The sequence below is a fragment of the Denticeps clupeoides genome, chromosome 19 (assembly GCF_900700375.1).
Source record: "Denticeps clupeoides chromosome 19, fDenClu1.1, whole genome shotgun sequence".
Taxonomy (NCBI): Eukaryota; Metazoa; Chordata; class Actinopteri; order Clupeiformes; family Denticipitidae; genus Denticeps; species Denticeps clupeoides.
The window spans coordinates 75,298-96,352 of record NC_041725.1 but is presented as its reverse complement, the minus strand read 5'-3'; the positions used below and the strand labels follow the sequence as shown (position 1 = coordinate 96,352).

Below are 21,055 nucleotides of genomic sequence, written 5' to 3'. Positions count from 1 at the left end.
TCAGAGATGGAAGGAGCAGGTGAGCAGTACTGGAGGCTCGGAGTATACGAGGTGCAGTGCGAGGTGTAATAAGGGCTGTGAGGTAGGATGGTGCTACATGTTTGGCTTTGTAGGCCAGCATCAGTATTTTGAACCTGATGCGTGCAGCTACTGGAAGCCAGTGGAGGGAACGTAGCAGAGGGGCGGTGTGGGAGAATTTGGGAAGGTTGAAGATTAGTCATGCTGCTGCATTTTGTATGAGTTGTAGAGGTTGGATGGTACATAGAGGTAGACCAGCTAGAACGGAGTTACAGTAGTCCAGTCGTGAGATTACTAAGGACTGAACCAGTAGTTGGGTGGCCTGGGTTGACAGATAAGGGCGGATTCGTCTGATATTGTAGAGAAGGAATCTACATGAGCGTGAAAGGTTGCTGATGTGTGTAGAGAAGGAGAGTTGGTTGTCTATTGTTACTCCCAGGTTGAGGGCTGTTGTAGAAGGAGAGAGCTGTGAGTTGTCCAGGTAAATAGCAAGATCCTGATGTGGTGAAGAATCTGCTGGAATCAATATTAGTTCAGTTTTGGTGGGATTGAGTTGGAGGTGATGGGCTGCCATCCAAGATGAGATGTCGGTTAGACATGCAGAGATTTTGGAAGCAGCATGTAGATCAGAGGGAGGAAAAGAGAAAATGAGTTGTGTACCATCGACATAGCATTGGTAGGATACTCCATGTGAGGAAATGACCTCACCAAGTGATCTCGTGTAGAGGGAGAAAAGAAGAGGACAGAGTACTGAACCTTGAGGTATGCCAGTGGCGAGTCTATGTGAGGTAGAGGTGGATCCTTTTCAAGTCATTTGGTAAGATTGCTCATCAAGGTAGGAAGCAAACCACTGCCATGCTGAGCCCCGAATTCCAATCCTCTTCAGGATAGACAAGAGAGTATTGTGGTTAACTGTCAAATGCTGCAGAGAGGTCGAGGACAATACGAACTGATGACAGTTTTGCTGATCTGGCGCATGTATATTCTCAGAAACAGCCAGAAGGGCCGTCTCAGCAGAGGAGGGAAACTGGTCTGTAATTGTTGATATCTGTAGGATCAGCGGTGGGTTTCTTTAGGACTGGAAGAACCCTGTCTGTTTTAAAGGCGGATGGTACATGGTCAGATGAGATTGAGCTGTTTATGATATAAGAAATGAAAGGGATGAGGTCAGGAGAGATGGTTTGGAGCACTGCAGAAGGGATTGGATCTAGTGGACAGGTGGTTGGATTGCCTGTATTATATGAATGATTTCATCCGATGTGAGCTTAGAAAACTGATTTAGTGCAATTGTAGAATCTTCAGAGGGTAAAGTAGGATTTGTGGTGGATCATTTTTACATTTTTACATTTCTTAAAATAGTATCACCAGAATTCAAGAGCGTGTTTTTCAGTGTGAGTTGCGTGTGAGTGGTGTCTGTTATGAACATGACTAGGTCATCGTTCAGTAACCCGGATGGACTCATGCTAACGCTCTGAAGCTGCCGGAGATCTACACAATAATGTCAGAACTACCTACAATATGCACTGTCTAGTGTGTGACACACTCTGTCATTTAAATTTAGGAATCTTAAGAATGCCTCAGCCTCACTAACCATAGAGTTCGAATGCTTGCAATTCGTCTTCAGACTAATCACTAACCCACATCTTTCTCAAGCAAACACGGCTTTACTGCTAGTGAATGCAGAAGCATAACTAGAGATGATAAACATTCTGTAGTAAGAGCATAAGAAGGTAGAAGAATTCATAACTTACGAGCGTGATCTGTAGTGTTACCACCTTACCACCAGGAGTCAGTGTCAAGGCCAGCATATTATATTTCTTCCTTCACACTAACGAACCACATCATGGAGGATGGCTGATTGGGCACAGTTTGGAAATATTCACTTTTGTACTCACTTTTGTTGTCAGTGGTTTAGACATTAAAATGTGTGTTTAGTCATTTTAAGGGGATGGCACATTTACACAAGTTGTACACAAACTACTTTGTATCAAAGTATCATGTCTTCAGTGTCATTCTAAGGAAAGATATAATAATATTTTTACTAAAATATCAGGGGTGTACCTTTTTTCTTCAGTCAATGAAAATGCAAATTGGAAATACAGTATGTGTTCATTTATCATTTGCTGGGGTGGCAAAACAATGGTGCATTACAATAATTTTTTTCAAAATTCTAATACATTTATATAAAAATGCCTAATTGTGCAGGACTCTAAGACATCTAAGAAATCAATGCCTTAATTGGTAAGGATAGCTTTGGCTGTCTGACCGGGAGGTGTTTTTAATGTTGTGGCTGATTGGTGTATATATATTCACTAGCACATTTGCCTCACATCAGTTTTTCTCTCAATAGCAATAAATGGCTTTGTGTTTGGCACCCTGCCCGATGTTTCGCTGTGTGTTGGTCAGCCTGTATCTTGGCATCTCTTTGGAATGGGAAATGAGGTTGACATTCACTCTGCAAACTTCCGTGGCCACACAGTCCTTGAACAAGGTCACCGTAGTGATGTCATCAGCCTGTTCCCTGCCTCATTTGCCACAGCAAAAATGGTTCCTTCAACAACAGGCCGGTGGTTACTGAGCTGCCAAGTCAATGATCACCTTAAAGGTATGCCCATAGCCATTATCACTTCATGGTCAAAGTCAATAATCATAAAGGATTGTGGAGCATTCATAAACCACCTATTAATTAAAGCTTGTTCTCATGCTTGTCTTGTACTTTAGTGTGTATGATCGCTCTCTCTTTCCTGTCCCCCACCCAGCGGGCATGTGGGGCTTCTTCAATGTGTCTTTATGTGGATCCAGACCTGATATTCAAATTGAGAGTTCAGGACGTGAGCGCCATTATTACATCAGTGCAGAAGAGGAGGAATGGAATTATGCTCCATATGGTGTGAACAGAAAAACGAACATACCCTTAACTGCCCCAGACAGGTAAATACACACTCTCATATCCGGCTGCAGTAAAAATTACATTACAGTGACTTTCATTGTCATGAATGCAAATGTACTCTCTGCAGTGACTCTGCAGTCTTCTTTAATCGGGAGAACGGTCATCTTGGGGGAAAGTACTGGAAGGTTCGATATGTGGCATACACTGATCACACATTCACCAAACGGCAAGGGCTGCATAGCTCAGAAGAGTACCTTGGAATCCTCGGTATGTCCATTAAGTTTCTGTTTGGTTATAGGTTAAAATATTCTCTCTGATTAACACACAAACACACACACCCAAACAATGTCATGGAGACATGTCCAACCATGGGCACATTTGTCCGTAGCTACCCAATAGGCGTGTCTCTGACCTGCTGGCCAGGTTCCAAACCGCCAACGGTTGCTCTTAGTTCTGAGGAAACCACCACCTCTCGCCCCCTTGGGGGTAGCTTTACTCGATACACAACCTCTCCTAGATGCTCCTGGACAGGGCATGGCCTCATGCAGTCACTGTCCAATGTTCCACGCAAAATGTCTTTCCCCTGGCCAGTATGTCCTTTTCTGACACTGTGCAGCCTCCTCAGAGCATATTCGTGAAGCTGGCTCCGCCACAACTGATCCCTCACCTGGGATGGGTGTCCAAAGGCCATTTCTGCAGGTGTCCTCAACTTCTCAATAGCTTGAGAAGGACAGGAGTAAATCATGATGAGTCTTGAACTGCTGTGCGGCAGGCCATTAAGACTCCTACTAGAGGGGACAGCTGCACCCCCAAAGTGGCGCTCTGTGCATGGAAGCAGACCTATAACATCCTCCCCCACCCATTGCATCAGTTCCCCAACCTGAAACTGCTGCAACTATGCTGGAGGACTGACCTTATGGTCCCTTCCAAGCTGCGCAGAGGTGGCAGCATGGACAAATATTCTCCGCACCCATGTAAAGAGCAGTCACTTCAAGTTAAAGTGAAGTGAAAGTGAAAGTGAAGTCACTTGTGATACACAGCAGCACAGTACACAGTGAAATTTCTCCTCTGCATTTAACCCATCACCCTGAGTGTGCAATGGGCAGCCCAGGGAGCAGTGTGTGGGGACCTCAGTGGCACCTCAGTGGCACCTTGGCGGATCAGGATTCGAACCGGCAACCTTCTGATTATGGGGCCGCTTCCTTAACCGCTAGGCCACCACTGCCACTATGTAATCCCCCTGTCACTTGGGTCCAGAAGCATCAGGCAAGACAGCGCATCCTCAGCCAAACAGAGCCAGCTCTAACACTTTCTGGTCTTCTGACAGTCCGCTTGCTTTAGCTAACAGTTCGATTTGAGCATGGATACCAAATAAAACATTTGAGACAGTAGGCATTAGCTTAGATATAGTACATTTACATTTACAGCATTTATCAGACCCCTTTATCCAGAGCGCCTTACAGTCAGTAGTTACAGGGACAGTCCCTCCCTGGAGATGCTCAGGGTTAAGTGTCTTGCTCAGCGACACAAAGGTAGTAAGTGGGGGTAGTAATGTTTTTCCCTTTATCCTTTTGTCTTCTCCCTCTGTGGATAGGTCCTATCATCCGTGCAGAGGCTGGAGATGTTGTGGTGGTAACATTTCTCAACAATGCAACAGAGACCTTCAGCATTCAGCCTCATGGACTTCAGTATGAGAAACAATATGAGGGAGCATTATACTATGATGGTTCGAAAAGATGCACTCAAACATTTATTCATATTTCAGAATGGCCAATTGCCTTCCCATCCCATCATTAAAGACACTCTTTGTACCTTAATACGGCTTGTGATGGTAGATAACTTACAATACCAATGATAAGTACAAGATAAAGAGTGTGTACATAGTTATGGGAAAAGAACCTGGTTATGATTTATTAGTGTAAAATGTGAATAATTTCCCCCAGATCTGAAGATTTTGTTCAGAAGTAATTTTAGACAAATATAATGAATGAATGAAATGATGTTGAAATAATCAATTTTCAGTACCAATGTTTATTACCACACCAAATCATTATGTTATTATTGGTGCCATGTGGTATAACACCATCATTTATATTTGTACAATTATTAGTTAATACAAATACAGAACTACTTCAGGTCTGGGTCTCTGCAGAAGCCATGCTTCTGTGCAGAACTTGGATGAATGAAAGAAATGAAGTTCATGTCATTGTATATGCTCTGTGTTTCAGGCTCTATTACGAGCGCAGACAGTGTTGGGCCAGGGGAGCGCTTCACCTACCGTTGGAAAGTGCTTGAAGGGCCCTCTCTCTCAGATCCGGCCTGTCTGTCGTACCTGTATTACTCTTCCCATGATCCTCTCCGTGACACAACCTCTGGCTTGATTGGACCTTTACAGGTGTGCAAGAGAGGAGCGCTGGATGACAGTGGAATGCAGGCAAGACACACATCCGACAGATACATACATACACAACTACATTTACAGGAAAGGAGCGAAGTGGTCAGATGACGCATCAATGCATTAAGATTTCGGGCTCTTAACTTCATCCTGGGCTAAGGCACTAGGCGCATATTGTAAAGCTTGCAACACTGAAAAACAGTGAACATAAGCTGCTGGACCAGTTCTAGGTTTGGAAGGAGTGGCTTGAATAGCAAAAGCAGTAGATGAGAAGACCAGAGACAGAACCTTGAATTTTAAAGCTGTCAGTTTACTGGAATTACACATACAATAACACACAGCTACACATACACACTCACAACAGTAGCAAAATGAGTTTGACTCAACGTCCCCTTTTTTTCTCGTCACAGTGCATTACAGTCTTTTTTCCTCTGAATTCTACACACAACACCCCTTAATGACAATGTGAGTTGTTTTTGAGAAGGCACATATATGTAAGTATTCACAACCTTTGCCATGTAGGGTCCATCCTGTTTCTCCTGGTCATGTCTCCTGAGATGTTTCTGCAGCTTAATTGTGGAAAAAAATGTTTATTGGACCTGATTTGCAAAGACACAAACCCATCCATATAAGGTCCTACAGTTGACAGTTCATGTCACAAACCAAGTATGAAGTCAAAGGAATTGGCTTTAGACCTCAAAGACAGGATTGTCTCAAGGCACAAATCTGAGGAAAGTTACAGAAAAAGTTCTCCTGCTTTGAAGGTCCCAATGAGTACAGTGCCCTCTATCATCCAAAGGGGAAGAAGTTCAAAACCACCAGGACTCTTCCTAGAGCTGGTTGGCCACCTAAACTGAGCAAATGGGGGAGAAGGGCCTTAGTCAGGGAGGTGACCAAGAACCCGATGGTCACTTTGTCAGAGCTCCTGAGGTCTGACAGAGGAGAACCTTTTAGAATGACAACCATCTCTGCAGCAATCCACCAATCATTCCTGTATAGTAGAGAATGCCAGGCGTGAAACCAGGCACCGCTCATCACAAGGCCAGTACCATCCCTACAGTGAAGCATGGTGGTGGCAGCATTATGCTGGGGGATGTTTTTCAGCTGCAAGAACTGGGAGACTAGTCAGGAAAGAGGGAAAGATGACTTCAGCTATGAGACATCCTGGATGAAAACCTACTCCAGAGTGCTCTTGAACTCAGACTGGGGTGACGGTTCATCTTTCAGCAGGACAATGACCCTAAGCACCCAGCCAATATATCAACAACAACATTTATTTCTTATATAGCCCATAATCGCATACAGTATGTCTCAATGGCTTTAATATATCAACAGAGTGGCTTCATGACAACTCTGTGAATGTTTTTGAGTGGCCCAGCCAGAGCCCAGACTTGAATTCGATTGAACATCTCTGGAGAGATCTTAAAATGGCTGCAACCAACCTAATGGAGCTGAAGAGTCAGAGCTCTTTCCTGAGAGGTGCTACAGAAAAGAATAGGCAAAACTGGCCAAGGATAGTTTAGCCAAACCTGTAACATTATATTCAAAATGACTTGAGGCTGTAATTGCTGCCAAAGGTGCATCAACAAAGTGTTGAGCAAAGGCATTGAATACATATGTACATGTGATTTCTCAGTTTTTTTATTTTTCATGAATTAGCCAAAACTTTTAAGTAAACTTTTTTCATGTTGTCATTATGGGGTGTTGTGTGTAGAATTCTGGGGGGAAAATGAATTGAATCTATTATGGAATAAGGCTTGTAACATAACACAATGAAAAAGTGAAGTGATTGTCATTGTGATACACATTGTTTAACCCATCACTTAGTCAGCAGTGGGCAGCCATGAAAGGCACCCAGGAAGCAGTGTGTAGGGACGGTGCTTTGCTCAGTGGCATCTCAGGGCCACAGCTGCCCCGCGGTGGAATACTTTGTGGCTGCACTGTAGGTTCAGGATAATTTCTGAAAATATCTGTCCTAATTATTGTCAACTAGGTGTTTCCTTCTAAGACCTGTCTGTATAATTACTTTTAGGTTTCTAAACTGTTTACATCCCTTTTTCCTTTTTATGACTCTTTTGCAGAAGAGTGCAAATCTTGCTATAGCACCCTTTTTTACTGACCCTTTAAATCCCTTTAGTGTTCACACAGCAATAAAGTTGGCAGGTTATTATCTCATCAGCTTAAGCAAATTCAGGCTAGCCACATGATATCTGAGATCCACACGACGCATGGCACAGTATCAAACCAGCCAACCACCATAAATGAACAATTCAAGGAATTTTATAGGTATAAAGGTACATTTGAATTGTTCATTTATGGTTGTTGGTCGTGTGAATCTCAGATATCGTGTGGTCCACTTCTCAGGTCCATGTCAGTTCATCTGAAATACATACATTTCTTGATCAGTTAGAATATTACCTGTGAAGACTGGTCACGTTTGGACCTTGGAATATCTTGCGAAGATATAGAACAAGCTATTAATTCCATGCAAAATTCACCTGGTCCAGATGGATTCCCAATTGAGTTTTGTAAAGTTTTTTTCATCCAAGGTGACCCTCTTTTAAGTAAACTTTTTGAGGAAATTCTCTCCCAAAAGAAACTGCCCTGTACAATGACCCAGGCAGTCATAGTGGCTTTACTACAAAAAGATCCACGTAAATGTGGTTCATATCGACCAATAAGTCTCCTTTCATGTGATTATAAAATTCTTTCAAAGGTCCTGTCCTGCCACCTGGATTCAGTGATACCTAAAATAATTGACTTGGACCAAACAGGTTTTATACCAGGCAGGCAACGCTGTTTGTTCAATATATTATATTTTTTCCACTCAACTCTCCAGCCTGAAATCGTTATCTCTTTAGATGCTGAAAAGGCGTTTGACCAGGTTGAGTGGGACTATTTATTTGAGGTCTTGGAAAGATTTGGTTTTGGTCCAACATTTATATCATGGGTTAAAATAATGTATAATTCACCACTGGCCTCTGTACGATTATTTCCCTTTGCATCGTGGTACAAGACAGGGTTGCTGTCTGTCACCTTTCCTTTTTGATTTAGCTATAGAGCCTTTGGCGATGAGAGGATTACAGGTGTAACCAGGTTCAATAAGGTGTCACTTTATGCAGATGACCTTCTAATACATCTGTCTAACCCTTTAGAATTCATACCAGTCCTCATGGAACTATTACGGTCATATAGTTTAATTTCAGCCTAACTGGGAATTAATGTCCCCCGTTCTTATAAGGACCTTTATGCGCGCAATTTTAAAACAATTTACTTGAGCGCACAGAAAACGATTTCTCACAATGGTCTTCATTGCCCATTTCTTTCGCTGGAAGAGTGAAATTTATTCCAAATTATTCCTATTTTCCTAAAGCAGCAGGTGGTATGTATTACTATTGGGCAGCAAACATCAGTAAATTAATATACCAGATCTTTGCGTGGCGTGATAATCCTGGCCCTGCTTGGGCAGACATGGAATTGCGGGGTGATTCAGGGCTTTGTCCTATTTGGCTCCAGTTTAGGAAACATTTTTGTATAAAGCAACTAAGCTTATTTTCTCCCCTTTTGAATAACCATCTTTTCTTACCATCTCAAACGGATGCAGCATTTCAAACCTGGCACAACAATGGCTTGATCTTTATCAAAGACCTTTTCACTGAAGGAACACTTATGACATTCGAAACATTGCAAAAATGTTACAATTTTTCCAAATCTCATTTCTGTAGATTCCTACAGATTAGAAGTTTTGTGAGCAAACACTTTAGATCTTTACATTCACCAGCTAAAAATGCTGCAGATGAAATTCTTGCTCTGGACCCCTTCATGAGAAGCAGTTTTTAAAAATGATGTACTCTGATCCAGAACATTTATTCACCCTCATGGGAGAAAACTAAAGTGGCATGGGAACAGGATCTTAACATTGTAGTTACGGGTGAGAGCTGGCAACAGTGCCTAGAAGCTATTCATACCTCCTCGGTCTGTATTAGACAATGTTTGATCCAGTTTAAAGTACTACATCGTCTACACTACTCATTAGATAAACTAGCAAAAATGTTTCCTAATACCAGCTCGGAGTGCCTACGATGTCACCAAGGGCCAGCTACTTTAGGCCACATGTTCTGGAACTGCCAGTCATTGTCCAACTTCTGGGAAAATATTTGCATAGTCTTGTCATCTTTATGTAATAGAACGATTGAACCTACACCATACATCTCTATTTTTGGGATCCCCCCTCCAGATATAATTCTTACGATATCTCAAGCAAAGGTGGTAGCTTTCGCCTTATTAATGGCCAGAAGACTTGTTCTGCTGTTGTGGAAAGCCGCCCTCTTTCAATGGTTGGATCAAGTGAAAGTGACGTGATGCAGCACAGCACACGGTGCACACAGTGAAATCTGTCCTCTGCATTTAACCCATCACCCTGACTGAGCAGTGATCCACCAAGGTGCCACTGAGCAAAGCACCTTCCCCACACACTGCTCCCCGGGCACCTGTCATGGCTGCCAAGGTTAAATGCAGAGGAAAAATTTCACTGTGTGCACCGTGTGCTGTGCTGCTGTGTGTCACAAGTGACAATCACTTCATTTCATGTTGCATGAGTATGACTGTGGATGAATATGTATATATGTTTGTTTGTTTCAGAGTGAAGTTGACAGAGAATTTTTCCTGTTCTTCTCTGTGATCGATGAGAATCTCAGTTTTTATCTGGACAAAAATATTGAAAGTTTTGGAAATGAGGAGAGCAAAGTACATGATGAGGAATTCATTGAGAGCAACAAGATGCATGGTACAGTGTTTTTCTGAGGAAGCATATTTTGGATACATTAAACATGTACACACCCCTAATAAAATGTCAGGCGTTTATGATTGAAAAAATAAACCACAATAATTAAATACAATCTTTTCAGAGATTTGATGTGACCTTAAATAAATATTATAATTAATAATCTAAAAAGCGGAGAAAATATGGAGCAAAGAAAATAGACTGCTGAGAGACCTACAACAGCCCTGAACGAGCTGTAGGAATTTCTGAATCTGTGAATGTATGTCACATGTCTGGATTATGGTGTTGAGTTACAAGATAGAGGCCTTGTCTTACAAAGACAAACATTCAGAATCATGTACAATGTGTTGTGGTCTGATGAAAGGTTGAACTTTTTGACCACAAATCCAAAAAGTAAACTGTAAAAAACAGCACTCAGCATTACCAAAAGAACTCTGTACCTCTGCTGGATCTGGGACTTTAGGGGGAATTATCAAAAATCTGTCACATTTGCCTAAAACCTTCAGCGTGCTAGGAAGATAAAGATTACAATGGCCAATTCCCTCTTCTACTCATCTCACTTTTCCAAACTCTCATGCTCGTGTTGATTTGCTCTCCACGATATTAGAAGGATTCGTCCATTTTTATCAACACAGGCTACTCAGATACTTGTCTCATTTCCCAAATGGACTACTGTAACTCAGTCCTGGTTGGTCTTCCTTGATCTCTCCAGCTGAGCCACAACACTGCATCACATCACTTCACAGCCACATTCCATCCAAGAAAGGCCTAATACCCTCCTACCTCAGATCCCTCATCACTGGGATCATTATATTATGTTAAAGGGATGAGGCAGTAGTGTAAGCAAAATATATGAAACTATGTGATGAATCAGCTAAAGTCTGAATAAGATAAGATAATTTTTATTAGTCCCACAAGTAGGACATTTGCAGTGCTGTAGCTACAGACGAAAGAACCACAGCCAAGCAGGTCTGGCATTCACTGTCTCTGGCAATGTACAAAACACGGATCTAGTATGATGTACCTAAATATATTTATTTTAAAGAAGAGACTATGGAACATTTTCACTTATTAGGTATGTTAGGTATCCTGTTCTAGGGTCAGGAATGTAGACAAAAGGAAAAGGGAACCAGCTGCAGTGACAAAACAACAAAAGTTGAATCTATTATAGAAGTGCATTTACAATAAAGGAAGGTTAGAGCTGGTAAAGAGAGAAGATATCACAATGAGAATGCAGCTAGTTGTTCAAGAGCAAGTATTGAGCTTTTTATTGCTCAGCTTTTGCTAAGTGGACCTAACAAGCATCTGCAGCATTAGTGACTAATTTGTTTCTTTCTCTTGCAGCGGTCAATGGTTATGTCTATGGGAACCTTCCTGGGTTAGATCTGTGTGAGGGTGAGCATGTTGTGTGGCACATGTTGGCTGCAGGGACAGAAGTGGACATCCATGGAATTTACTTCCAGGGCAATACTTTCCGGAGGCACAACACAACTCGTGACGTACTGAGCCTGTTCCCTCACACCACAGCAACTGTTGACATGACTCCGGACAATGTTGGTAAGAAACACACGTCTACTATGAAACTGGATTTTGTCAGAAATGATAGGCAACACAAAGTAAATCTGTGGACAATGGCTATGGGAATTATAAAGGACAGGCCAAAAGTTTGGACACACCTTCTCATTCAATGTCTTTTCTTTATCTTCATGCCATTTACAATGGTAGATTCTCACTGAAGGCATCAAAACTATGAATGAACACATGTGGAGTTCTGTACTTAACAAAAAAAGGTGAAATAAGTGAAAACATGTTTTATATTCTAGTTTCTTTGCTCTGATTACTGCTTTACACACTCTTGGCATTCTCTCGATGAGCTTCAAGAGGTTATCACCTGAAATGCTCTTCCAACAGTCTTGAAGGAGTTCCCAGAGGTGTTTAGCACTTGTTGGTCCAGCTCACCCAAAACCATCTGGATTGGGTTCAGGTCCGGTGACTGTGGAGGCCAGGTCTCCACTTTTTGTTAAGTACATAAGTACATTAAGTACATAACTTCATTCATAGTTTTGATGCCTTCAGTGAGAATCTACCAACGTACATGGTCATGAAAATAAAGAACACACGTTGAACAAGAAGGTGTGTCCAAACGTTTGGCCTGTACAGTATATAACATCAACAGCAGTAGTTTAAAGGCCTCAGATGAGGAACAGTGTCCATGACTTGAATACTATAAAGATGAACATTACTTGATGACCAGTATCATATAATTGGTCTGCAAGGTGTGTCCCACCAAGAACATTTTCACATGCTTGTGAATGGGGAATGCTTGGTGCCTTGTGAGTATGTGGCGGCTTAGGCACATGCAAAAATTGGTTTATACCAATGATTGTATTCAGTGCAACAATCATGATTCTGGGAGATGACCAAGGACATAGTGAAATTGAAGTAAATAAAATTGTGTTTGTCAATATGTGGCTGTGGAAAATGCAGCTTGAAACAATGCATTTATATGTTAGTAAAGATACTACATGCACTGCTCCAAAAAATAAATGGAACACAACACAACATAACTCCACGTCAATCACACTTCTGGGAAATCAAACTGTCCACTTAGGAAGCAACACTGATTTGACAATCAACTTCATATGCTGTTGTGCAAATGGAATAGACAACAGGTGGAAATTATAGGCAAATGAGCAAGACATCTCCAATAAAGGCGTGGTTCTGAAGGTGGTGACCATCATTTACATTTAGGGCATTTACCAGACTCCCTTATCCTTACAATCAGTCATTACAGGGACAGTCCCCCCCTGGAGCAACTTGGGGTTAAGTGTCTTGCTCAGGGACAATATGGTAGTAAGTGGGATTTGAACCCACTTTTGGTTCAAAGGCGAGTGTGTTACCCACTAGGCTACTACCACCCGACCACAGACCACTTCTCAGTTCCTATACTTTCTGGCTAATGCTGTGGTCACTTTTGAATTCTTGCGGTGCTTTCAGTCTAGTGATAGCATGAGATAAAGTCTACAAGCCACACAAGTGGCTCAGGTAGTCCAGCTCATCGAGGATGACACACCAATGCAAACTGGGGTGGCATTTCTTTGGGGGACCACACAGCCCTCCATGTGCTTCCATTAGGTATCCTCAGATCCCTTGTGAGACCATATGCTCGTGTGTTTGGCTTTGGGTTCCTCGTAATGCAAGATGATGCTAGACCTCATATAGCTGGTGTGTGTCAGTTTCAGTTTCAGCAAGATGAAGGCATTGATGCTATGGACTGGCCTGTCCGTTCCCCAGACCTGAATCCAATTAAGCACATCTGGGACATCATTTCTCACTCCATCCACCAGTCTGCACCTCAGACTGTCCAGGGTTGGCGGATGCTTTAGTCCAGGTCTGGGAGGAGATCTCCTCCTCAGGAGCATGTCTTGACTTGGAAAAAAATTACTTTTCTGTATTTTGGCTGTGTGCTTAAGGTTGTTGTCCTGCTGAAATATGAACAGTCGTCCCAGTTCAAGAGCACTCTGGAACAGGTTTTTATCCAGGATTTTGATTGAGTGATCGTTCCCTCTACCCTGACTAGTCTCCCAGTTCTTTCAGCTGAGGAACATCCCACAGCATGATGTTGTCACCACCATGCTTCACTGGTATTGGCCTGATGATCAGTGGTGCCTGGTTTCCTCCAAACGTGATGGCTGGCATTCACACCAAAAAGTTAAATCTTTTTCTCATCAGACCAGAGAATTTCCTTCAGGTTCCTTTTGGCAAACTCCAGACAGGTTGCATTGTGCCTTTTACTAAGAAGTGACTTCCATCTGGCCACTCTACCATACAGGCCTGAATGGTGGATTGCTGCAGAAATGGCTGGTCTTACTCAAGGTTCTCTTCAGTCCACAGAGGACCTCTGAAGCTCTGATAGAGGGACCTTTGGGTTCTTGGTCACCTTTTTGACCAAGGCCCTTCTTCCTTGATTGCTCAGCTTTGGTAACCGGCCAACTCTAGGTCGTGGTGGAGTCCTGGTGGTTTTGAAATTCTTCCACTTACAGATGATGGGAGGCCACTGTGCTCATTGGGACCTTCAAAGCTGCAGAAATTCATCTGTAACCTTCCCCAGATTTGTGCCTATAGACAATCCTGTCTCGAAGGTCTACAGACAATTCCTTTGACTTCATGCTTGGTTTGTGCTCTGACATGAACCGTCAACTGTGAGACCTTATATAGACAGCAGTGTGCCTTTCCAAATGGAATGTGCCTTGGAATAAGGCTGTAACATAACAAAATGTGGAAAAGTGAAGTGCTTTCTGGATGCAGTTTATACTCTGTTGACATATATAGTTTTTATTGTCCTGCTTTTGTTAAATTGCAGGTTACATTTTACTCCTTCTCATTTACATTTGTGTGAAAACAATACTTCTAGTTCCTTACATTTGGCTATATGACTATTTTCACTTGGCCTGTGCTTGTAGATAGATAAAAGTTGTGTAGTCTTGCAATTGTTACTAGAATTTTGAATTGCTGAATTGTACCCACCAATAATTTTGGTAATTAAATGTGTCAACGTACAGAAAGTGTTGAATTGTGTCCCACCTCCCAAACACACACAGTGACCTTTTCAACGAGTCATTGCAGCACTATTGGGGTTATTTTGACCTGCCGGCAACTCCTGGGAAGGTTCACCAATCTTCTATGCTTTCACCATTTATTGATAATGTCATGGTGGTTTGTTGGAGTCTCAATGCTTTATAATTGGATATATTACCTTTTCTAGACTGACAGATCTGAATTATTTTCTTTCTCATTTGATCCTGAATTTCTTTGGATCTCAGCATGATATCACTTCGACATCACTTTGTCAGGCAGGTCTTATTTAAGCCATTTCTTGATTGAGAACAGGGCCATATAGGTGAGATTTTTTTATCCATTAATAATAACATCCTTCACTTAAAAACACACTTAGTATTTTCTTGTGTTGTCTTTGACGAATATTGATTATTTTTTAATGATCTGTAAATTTTAAATGTGACTAACGTGGAAAAAAGTAAGAAAGCAGAGAAGGGGCACATGAACACATGAACCCCGTAGCTTACAACTACAATAAGTTTTGTTGGAGTTCACGACATACATACAATTATCTTACATAACATCCCGGCCACACTAGGTGTCAGTGTGATGTGTTGCCGCTGGTGCCCTGGTAATATCCCAGTCATGTAGTATGCACTTGGCGGTACTACATTCACACTTTTGGAATGTGGATTCCTGTCACTTTCCCGTCTAGGGGGAAGGAATTTGGACAGTGTGAATGTGGTGGACGGGGACAAGGAGGAAAACACGGGAAAAAGACAAATAAATAAATAAGAAATACTTTATAAATAATACAAATTATAATGAATAACAGAAAACAAAAATGGGAAAAAAGAGAAAACCAAACAAGCAGCCAGACACAAAAAGTTGCGTTTCCTCTCAGGGGAAGCGCAGGGCAAACCGGAAGTAAAGCAAACAGGAAATGCTGGGGAGGCACAGCCCCGGAAAAGGAAACCGAGGGTCCTTTTATACTGGCTGTCCACAGCAGAAACAGGAGGGCTCAGCTGACAATGACCAGGCATCCATAAAACACAGAACAAAAATACACCAGAACACCAGGACGTAACACCCCCACCACCAACATTCATTGGTACGATCATGACAAGCCAGCCACCAAAATCAGAGCCCTTTTTGTACCTGATTAATCTCTAGAATAAACCCTTGTAGGGACCAGCACATAAGATGTGGTTTTCATTCTGGTGAAGAAGACAAGAGGGTTATGACAGGCACAGAAGTTGACCCAACATAACTTCAAAATGTTGCAAAGACTGCCAAGGTTTCCTTCTCAATGGTGCTGTAATAGAGAAAAATGTTGAATGTGATGATCAAATCCTGCAGAATCTTCCTGTAACAGTACAGCACCAGCTCCAGTAGTGCTTGCATCTACCTCCTGGAGGAATGGCAGGTGAAATTTTGGATCAGCAAGAACTGGAAAGTTACAAAGCTAGGCCTTGGCATGTCCAAACACCTTCTGGCAATCTAGTCAAAGGCAACACTACATCAGACAGGTTTTTACAGAACCTACGGTAGTACCCAATCAGAGATGGCTACTACTTTAGCTGCAAGAGGTCGAACAATCATTCTTTTGTTTGTGACCAATCAACACCTTATCTACGGCTAGCAGCAATTTGCCAGCAGCTGCAGCACCACCTGACACGGACAGCACCTCAGGGACATGCGCAAATGCGTGGTAATGGTGAAACAGAGACCATGGTGTCCATGGCGTCTTTTATAGTAGCCAGTTCTAATTGTAACTTTTTCAAAACAAAGTCACTGACACTCATTTTCCTACTTCCGCTCCCTCTTGCGCTGCTTGGAGTCTAGCCCTCTTACCTCCAATTCAATCTCCAATTTGCAACTCCAGTTTCCTTTTCCCACAGAGCATGATTGTCACGTTCACGTTCAAATGTCCACTTGGCTGCTTCATATTGCATCTGATGCTCCCGAAAGGAATACTCCGAGACACCTTACCCTCCGTCCCAATAAACCCGGTTCTACTGCCTTAAACAAGGATTCCTTCAACTTCTTATCCTCGCTGGTTAACCCAATCGTGTACTTGTCTGCAATTTGAACAGAGGCGGGTCTGCTGGAGTTCGGGTTATTAGTAAAAATGTGTTTTTAATAAAACTTGTGTTGTCATGTGTTGTATTTAAAATATCATGAGAGAGAGAGGCAATACTTGATGCTGAGGACGTGAAACGGAGCAAATTTCCTTTCCCTCTTAGTCTAGCACACGTATTGCATGCAAAAAAAGCTGTTTATTTAAAGCTGTAAATGGCTAGGTCATGGCTAGAATTTGTTTTAGTGGAGTTTTTCCTTGTGTGCAGAAGGGTCAAGTGTGGGGGTGTCAACTGTAGGGCCTGTCAAAGCCCATTGAGACAAACCTTTTAGGGATAATTACAGCCTACCTATAAAGATAGAAACTCCAATTTTTCTGAAATTTGTTCTGTTTAACATGTGAACTTTAAAGAGAACATTTTGTGTTTTCAGGTGTTTTTGGGGTGAGCTGTCGGACATTTGACCACTTCTTGGCGGGCATGTGGCAACTATACACTGTGAAGCCTTGCAGCTCCAGCCTTCATCAACAGCCAGTCATAAAACAGCCAGTTGTTCAGTTCTTCCTGTCAGCAGAGGAAGTGGAGTGGGACTATGCTCCCAGTAGGGACTGGGAGACAGAGAAACACAGAACTACAAAAGAAGACAGGTAGACACAGTCCATAACACAATAAACCATTGACCTGTGAAGTGATTTTTTTCCCCACCTGTCAGTAACACAGTTGACACATGAAAGTGTGTATGTGTATGTGTGCTGTCATCTTTTTTCTTTTTCATTAAATTATAATATTTAAATTTTCTTATGTTACTTGCTTTAATTACGACTGGGGGACAGGAAAAGGAGAGAGAAGTCAAAATATAAAAAGGGAGGGGGGTGTTGAGGAGGATAGAGAATAAAGCCTAGTGGGTAACACACTCGACTATGAACCAGAAGACCCGGGTTCAAACCCCACCTACTACCATTGTGTCCCTGAGCAAGACACTTAACCCTAAGTTGCTCCAGGGGGGGACTGTCCCTGTAACTACTGATTGTAAGTTGCTCTGGATAAGGGCATCTGGTAAATGCTGTAAAATGTAATGTAAAAATGTAGTTCATTATTTTTAAAGTAGTTTTCTGTCTAAAACAAAACATCACAGTTGCACATCCTGTGGCTACACATCCTACTATTCAGTTGTTGAATAGCCTGTCTATGGTCCTGCAGTGTCGAGAAATGCTGATAGGTGTAAAGCGTGCTTTGGCCATTTTGCTTTACCATTCAGGAATCTCTGGAATGTCTCCCCATATGTCATCATAACAGGGAAAGGTTACCTCCCCTTTTTCTGCCCAGAGAATTCCCCACCCCTCCCCTAAAAAATTGTAAGATGGGAAATTCCAGGTCCATAAAGACCCCCAACTTTATCATCAAGCTGTGACCTTTCAGTCACAAGAGGTATCACCAGGGTGCCAAGAGGCAAGCAAATGGCCTGAGGTGCCATGATGGGAAAGTTGTGTGGGGGGCTGGATGACCACAGTATTCCTGTTTCAGGACTTCTTTTTGGACAAAGAAAAATTAGAGGACTATCTGATTGGTGTGGGCCAATTTTTTTGGGAGTCACTGCATTCTGCATTCTGTATTTATTAAGAATTCTGTTACCAGTCTTTTATCTAGGGCGGTGTGTAACATTTGTATGTATGTTGGATTGATGTTGGGCAGTGGTGGCCTAGTGGTTAAGGAAGCGGCCCTGTAATCAAAAGGTTGCCGGTTCGAATCCTGATGCGCCAAAGTGCCACTGAGGTGCCACTGAGCAAAGTACCGTCCCCACACACTGCTCCCTGGGTGCCTGTCATGGCTGCCCACTGCTCACCAAGGGTGATAGTTAAATGCAGAAGACAAATTTCGTTGTGGTACCGTGTGATGTGTTGCAGTGTTTCACAATCACTTCACTTTCACATATGTTTGATTGATTTCTTATCATTCCTTATAGTTTTCTGGGAATGTGTAAGCTCTTCTGTTTGGATATTTAGGAAATTATATTTACCATCACTGTAAAAGCTGTGAAGATTATGTATTATAATATTACCTCTAATCTCAAGTTTAAAAAAATATAGTGATTGTGAAACACTGCAGCACAGCACACACAACGAAATGTGTCTGCTTTAACCCATCACCCTTGGTGAGCAGTGGGCAGCCATGATAGGCACCCGGGTGCTTTGCACAGAGGCACCTTGGCGGTTTTGGACCAGCAACCTTTTGGTTACAGGTCTGCTTCCTTACCTGCTAGGCCACCACTGGTCCCTAGTCGTAATATAGAAGATCTTTTAACTAAAGTTATTGGTTATAGCGGGAACTTTCTGATCATATGGCAACATGCTGGAATTATGTATATTAAAGAACTTCTTGATCCTATAGCACGTTAACAGACCTATCAGATTGTCCTTTTTTCTGCCTTTCAGAAGTCCTGAAACAGGAATACTGTGGTCATCCTGCCCCCCACAAGACTTTACTGTCATGGCACCTTACATTTACATTTAAGGCATTTGGCAGACGCCCTTATTCTGAGCGACTTACAACGTGCTTTCAATTCACCATCGATGAAGAGATCAATTCTGGTTCACTAGGACCCCCAACTATGAATACAATCTTTTTATTCACTCTGTTGTAGATTCTATACATAAGTTAGACAATAAGAAGGTTACAAGTTCATCTAAATCTTCTCTAAAGAGGAAGGTCTTGAGCTGCCGTGTGAAGGTTCTCAGTGACTGAGCTGGAAGTTCATTCCACCACCGAGGGGCCAAGACAGAGAAGAGTCTAGATGAGTGTCTTCCTTTTACCTTCAGAGATGGAGGGACCAGGCGAGCAGTACTGGAGGCTCGGAGTATACGAGGTGCAGTGTGAGGTGTAATAAGGGCTGTGAGGTAGGATGGTGCTACTCCATGTTTGGCTTTGTAGGCCAGCATCAGTATTTAGAATCTGATGTGTGCAGCTACTGGGAGCCAGTGGAGGAACGTAGCAGAGGGGTGGTGTGGGAGAACTTGGGAAGGTTGAAGATCAGTCGTGCTGCTGCATTTTGTATGAGTTGTAGAGTTCGGATGGTACATAGAGGTAGACCAGCTAGAAGGGAGTTGCATTAATCCAGTCCAGTCAGGCCATTTGCTTGAATTTTGGCACCCTGGTGATACTTCTTGTGAATGGACCTCGTGATTTGAGGCTGTTGTTTGTCCTGCTCCTTCCTGGTCAGTTGGAAATTCAAATGAAGCTGATGAGGCATGTTCTGTGTCCTTTACAATCTCCAGGTGTCTGAAAGCACACTCTAATGGAGGCTCCATGTTGCAGGGAATCTGCCTTTTTGATAGAAATAAAATACAACAGCATACTGAGCTTATCAAACTTAATCTTTATACAGACTTTATACAGTTGATGGGACTCATTGTCTGGAGTTCGATGAAGTCATAGGATTGTAGATTTGGAAACAGATTGGACATGTAGATATGTCCAGAAGAACAAAGTAATGACAACAATGCCGATCAGATATTTCAATGCAAAGACATGTAAATATTGAGTGAGAAGATCTTAAACTGATATCAAGGAATTAATAACTGCAGATTTTCGTTGATTTACTGAGTCTAATTGACAACACAGGCCAATTAATAAAATATATATAATAAATACAATAATTTACCACCATGCAGGTTTGCACTGACTGAGAGGTTGATCACACAAGGGGCAGGTTAGTTAGAACTCCATATGGTTCACAAAATTCCTGCATAGATGCTATGGGATTAAGAATTTCTTCAAGAAATAAAATTACAGCTTGTTGCCATAAACCTTTTCCATCTTTTAACCAATAAAAGTTACTATTTAGGGAAAATCTATTTCACACAAATGTGGATTTTTGCTGTTTTTATACAGATTATGGTAGAAACACTCACACAGTTAAATGCGTGTGTCAGGGTTGGGTGCACCTGGAGACGCACCTGCCACCAATCCGGAGGGCAGTTATAAGGCGCTGCTGAGCAGCCCATTGGCAGCTGCGATATTTTATGTGGACCGTGCAGCGTGTTGTTTTCAGTTCTGGCAATCGCCACATGTCTGTGGGTTGGTTTTTGTTCTCCGCCTTTCCCCCCTGTTTGATTTGTGTGTTTAATAAGTCATTGTTACCAGCATGTCCCGCCTCGGCCCTTCCTTCCCCCATCAGCTCACGGGCGTGACAGTGTGGAGGCACAACAGCCTATGGAGTATTCTCACAAAAAACTTGAAGAGCCTAGGTGCTTCAGACACAATAACCTGCGAGTTCGGGACTGTCTGTAGAGGACAACAGACATTCCATTTCCATCTATTATCCTAAACATGTTGAT

The 21,055-nt window shown here is 42.3% G+C and overlaps 1 protein-coding gene across 6 annotated transcripts in view; it reads left to right on the top strand.

Moving 5' to 3' along the window:
• LOC114768990 (hephaestin-like protein 1) overlaps window positions 1-21,055 on the top strand; it is a 51,107-nt gene that overhangs the window by 16,973 nt on the left and 13,079 nt on the right. For 4 of the 6 annotated variants that reach the window (XM_028961619.1, XM_028961616.1, XM_028961622.1 and 1 more), the window contains 8 exons: window positions 2,354-2,623; window positions 2,778-2,949; window positions 3,036-3,175; window positions 4,503-4,634; window positions 5,137-5,342; window positions 9,945-10,089; window positions 11,431-11,643; window positions 17,155-17,368. In XM_028961619.1, the coding sequence (XP_028817452.1) occupies window positions 2,354-2,623; window positions 2,778-2,949; window positions 3,036-3,175; window positions 4,503-4,634; window positions 5,137-5,342; window positions 9,945-10,089; window positions 11,431-11,643; window positions 17,155-17,368 (1,492 nt within the window). The remainder of the gene's footprint in view (window positions 1-2,353; window positions 2,624-2,777; window positions 2,950-3,035; window positions 3,176-4,502; window positions 4,635-5,136; window positions 5,343-9,944; window positions 10,090-11,430; window positions 11,644-17,154; window positions 17,369-21,055) is intronic. The other 2 variants (XM_028961621.1, XM_028961620.1) reach the window with 2 other exon arrangements.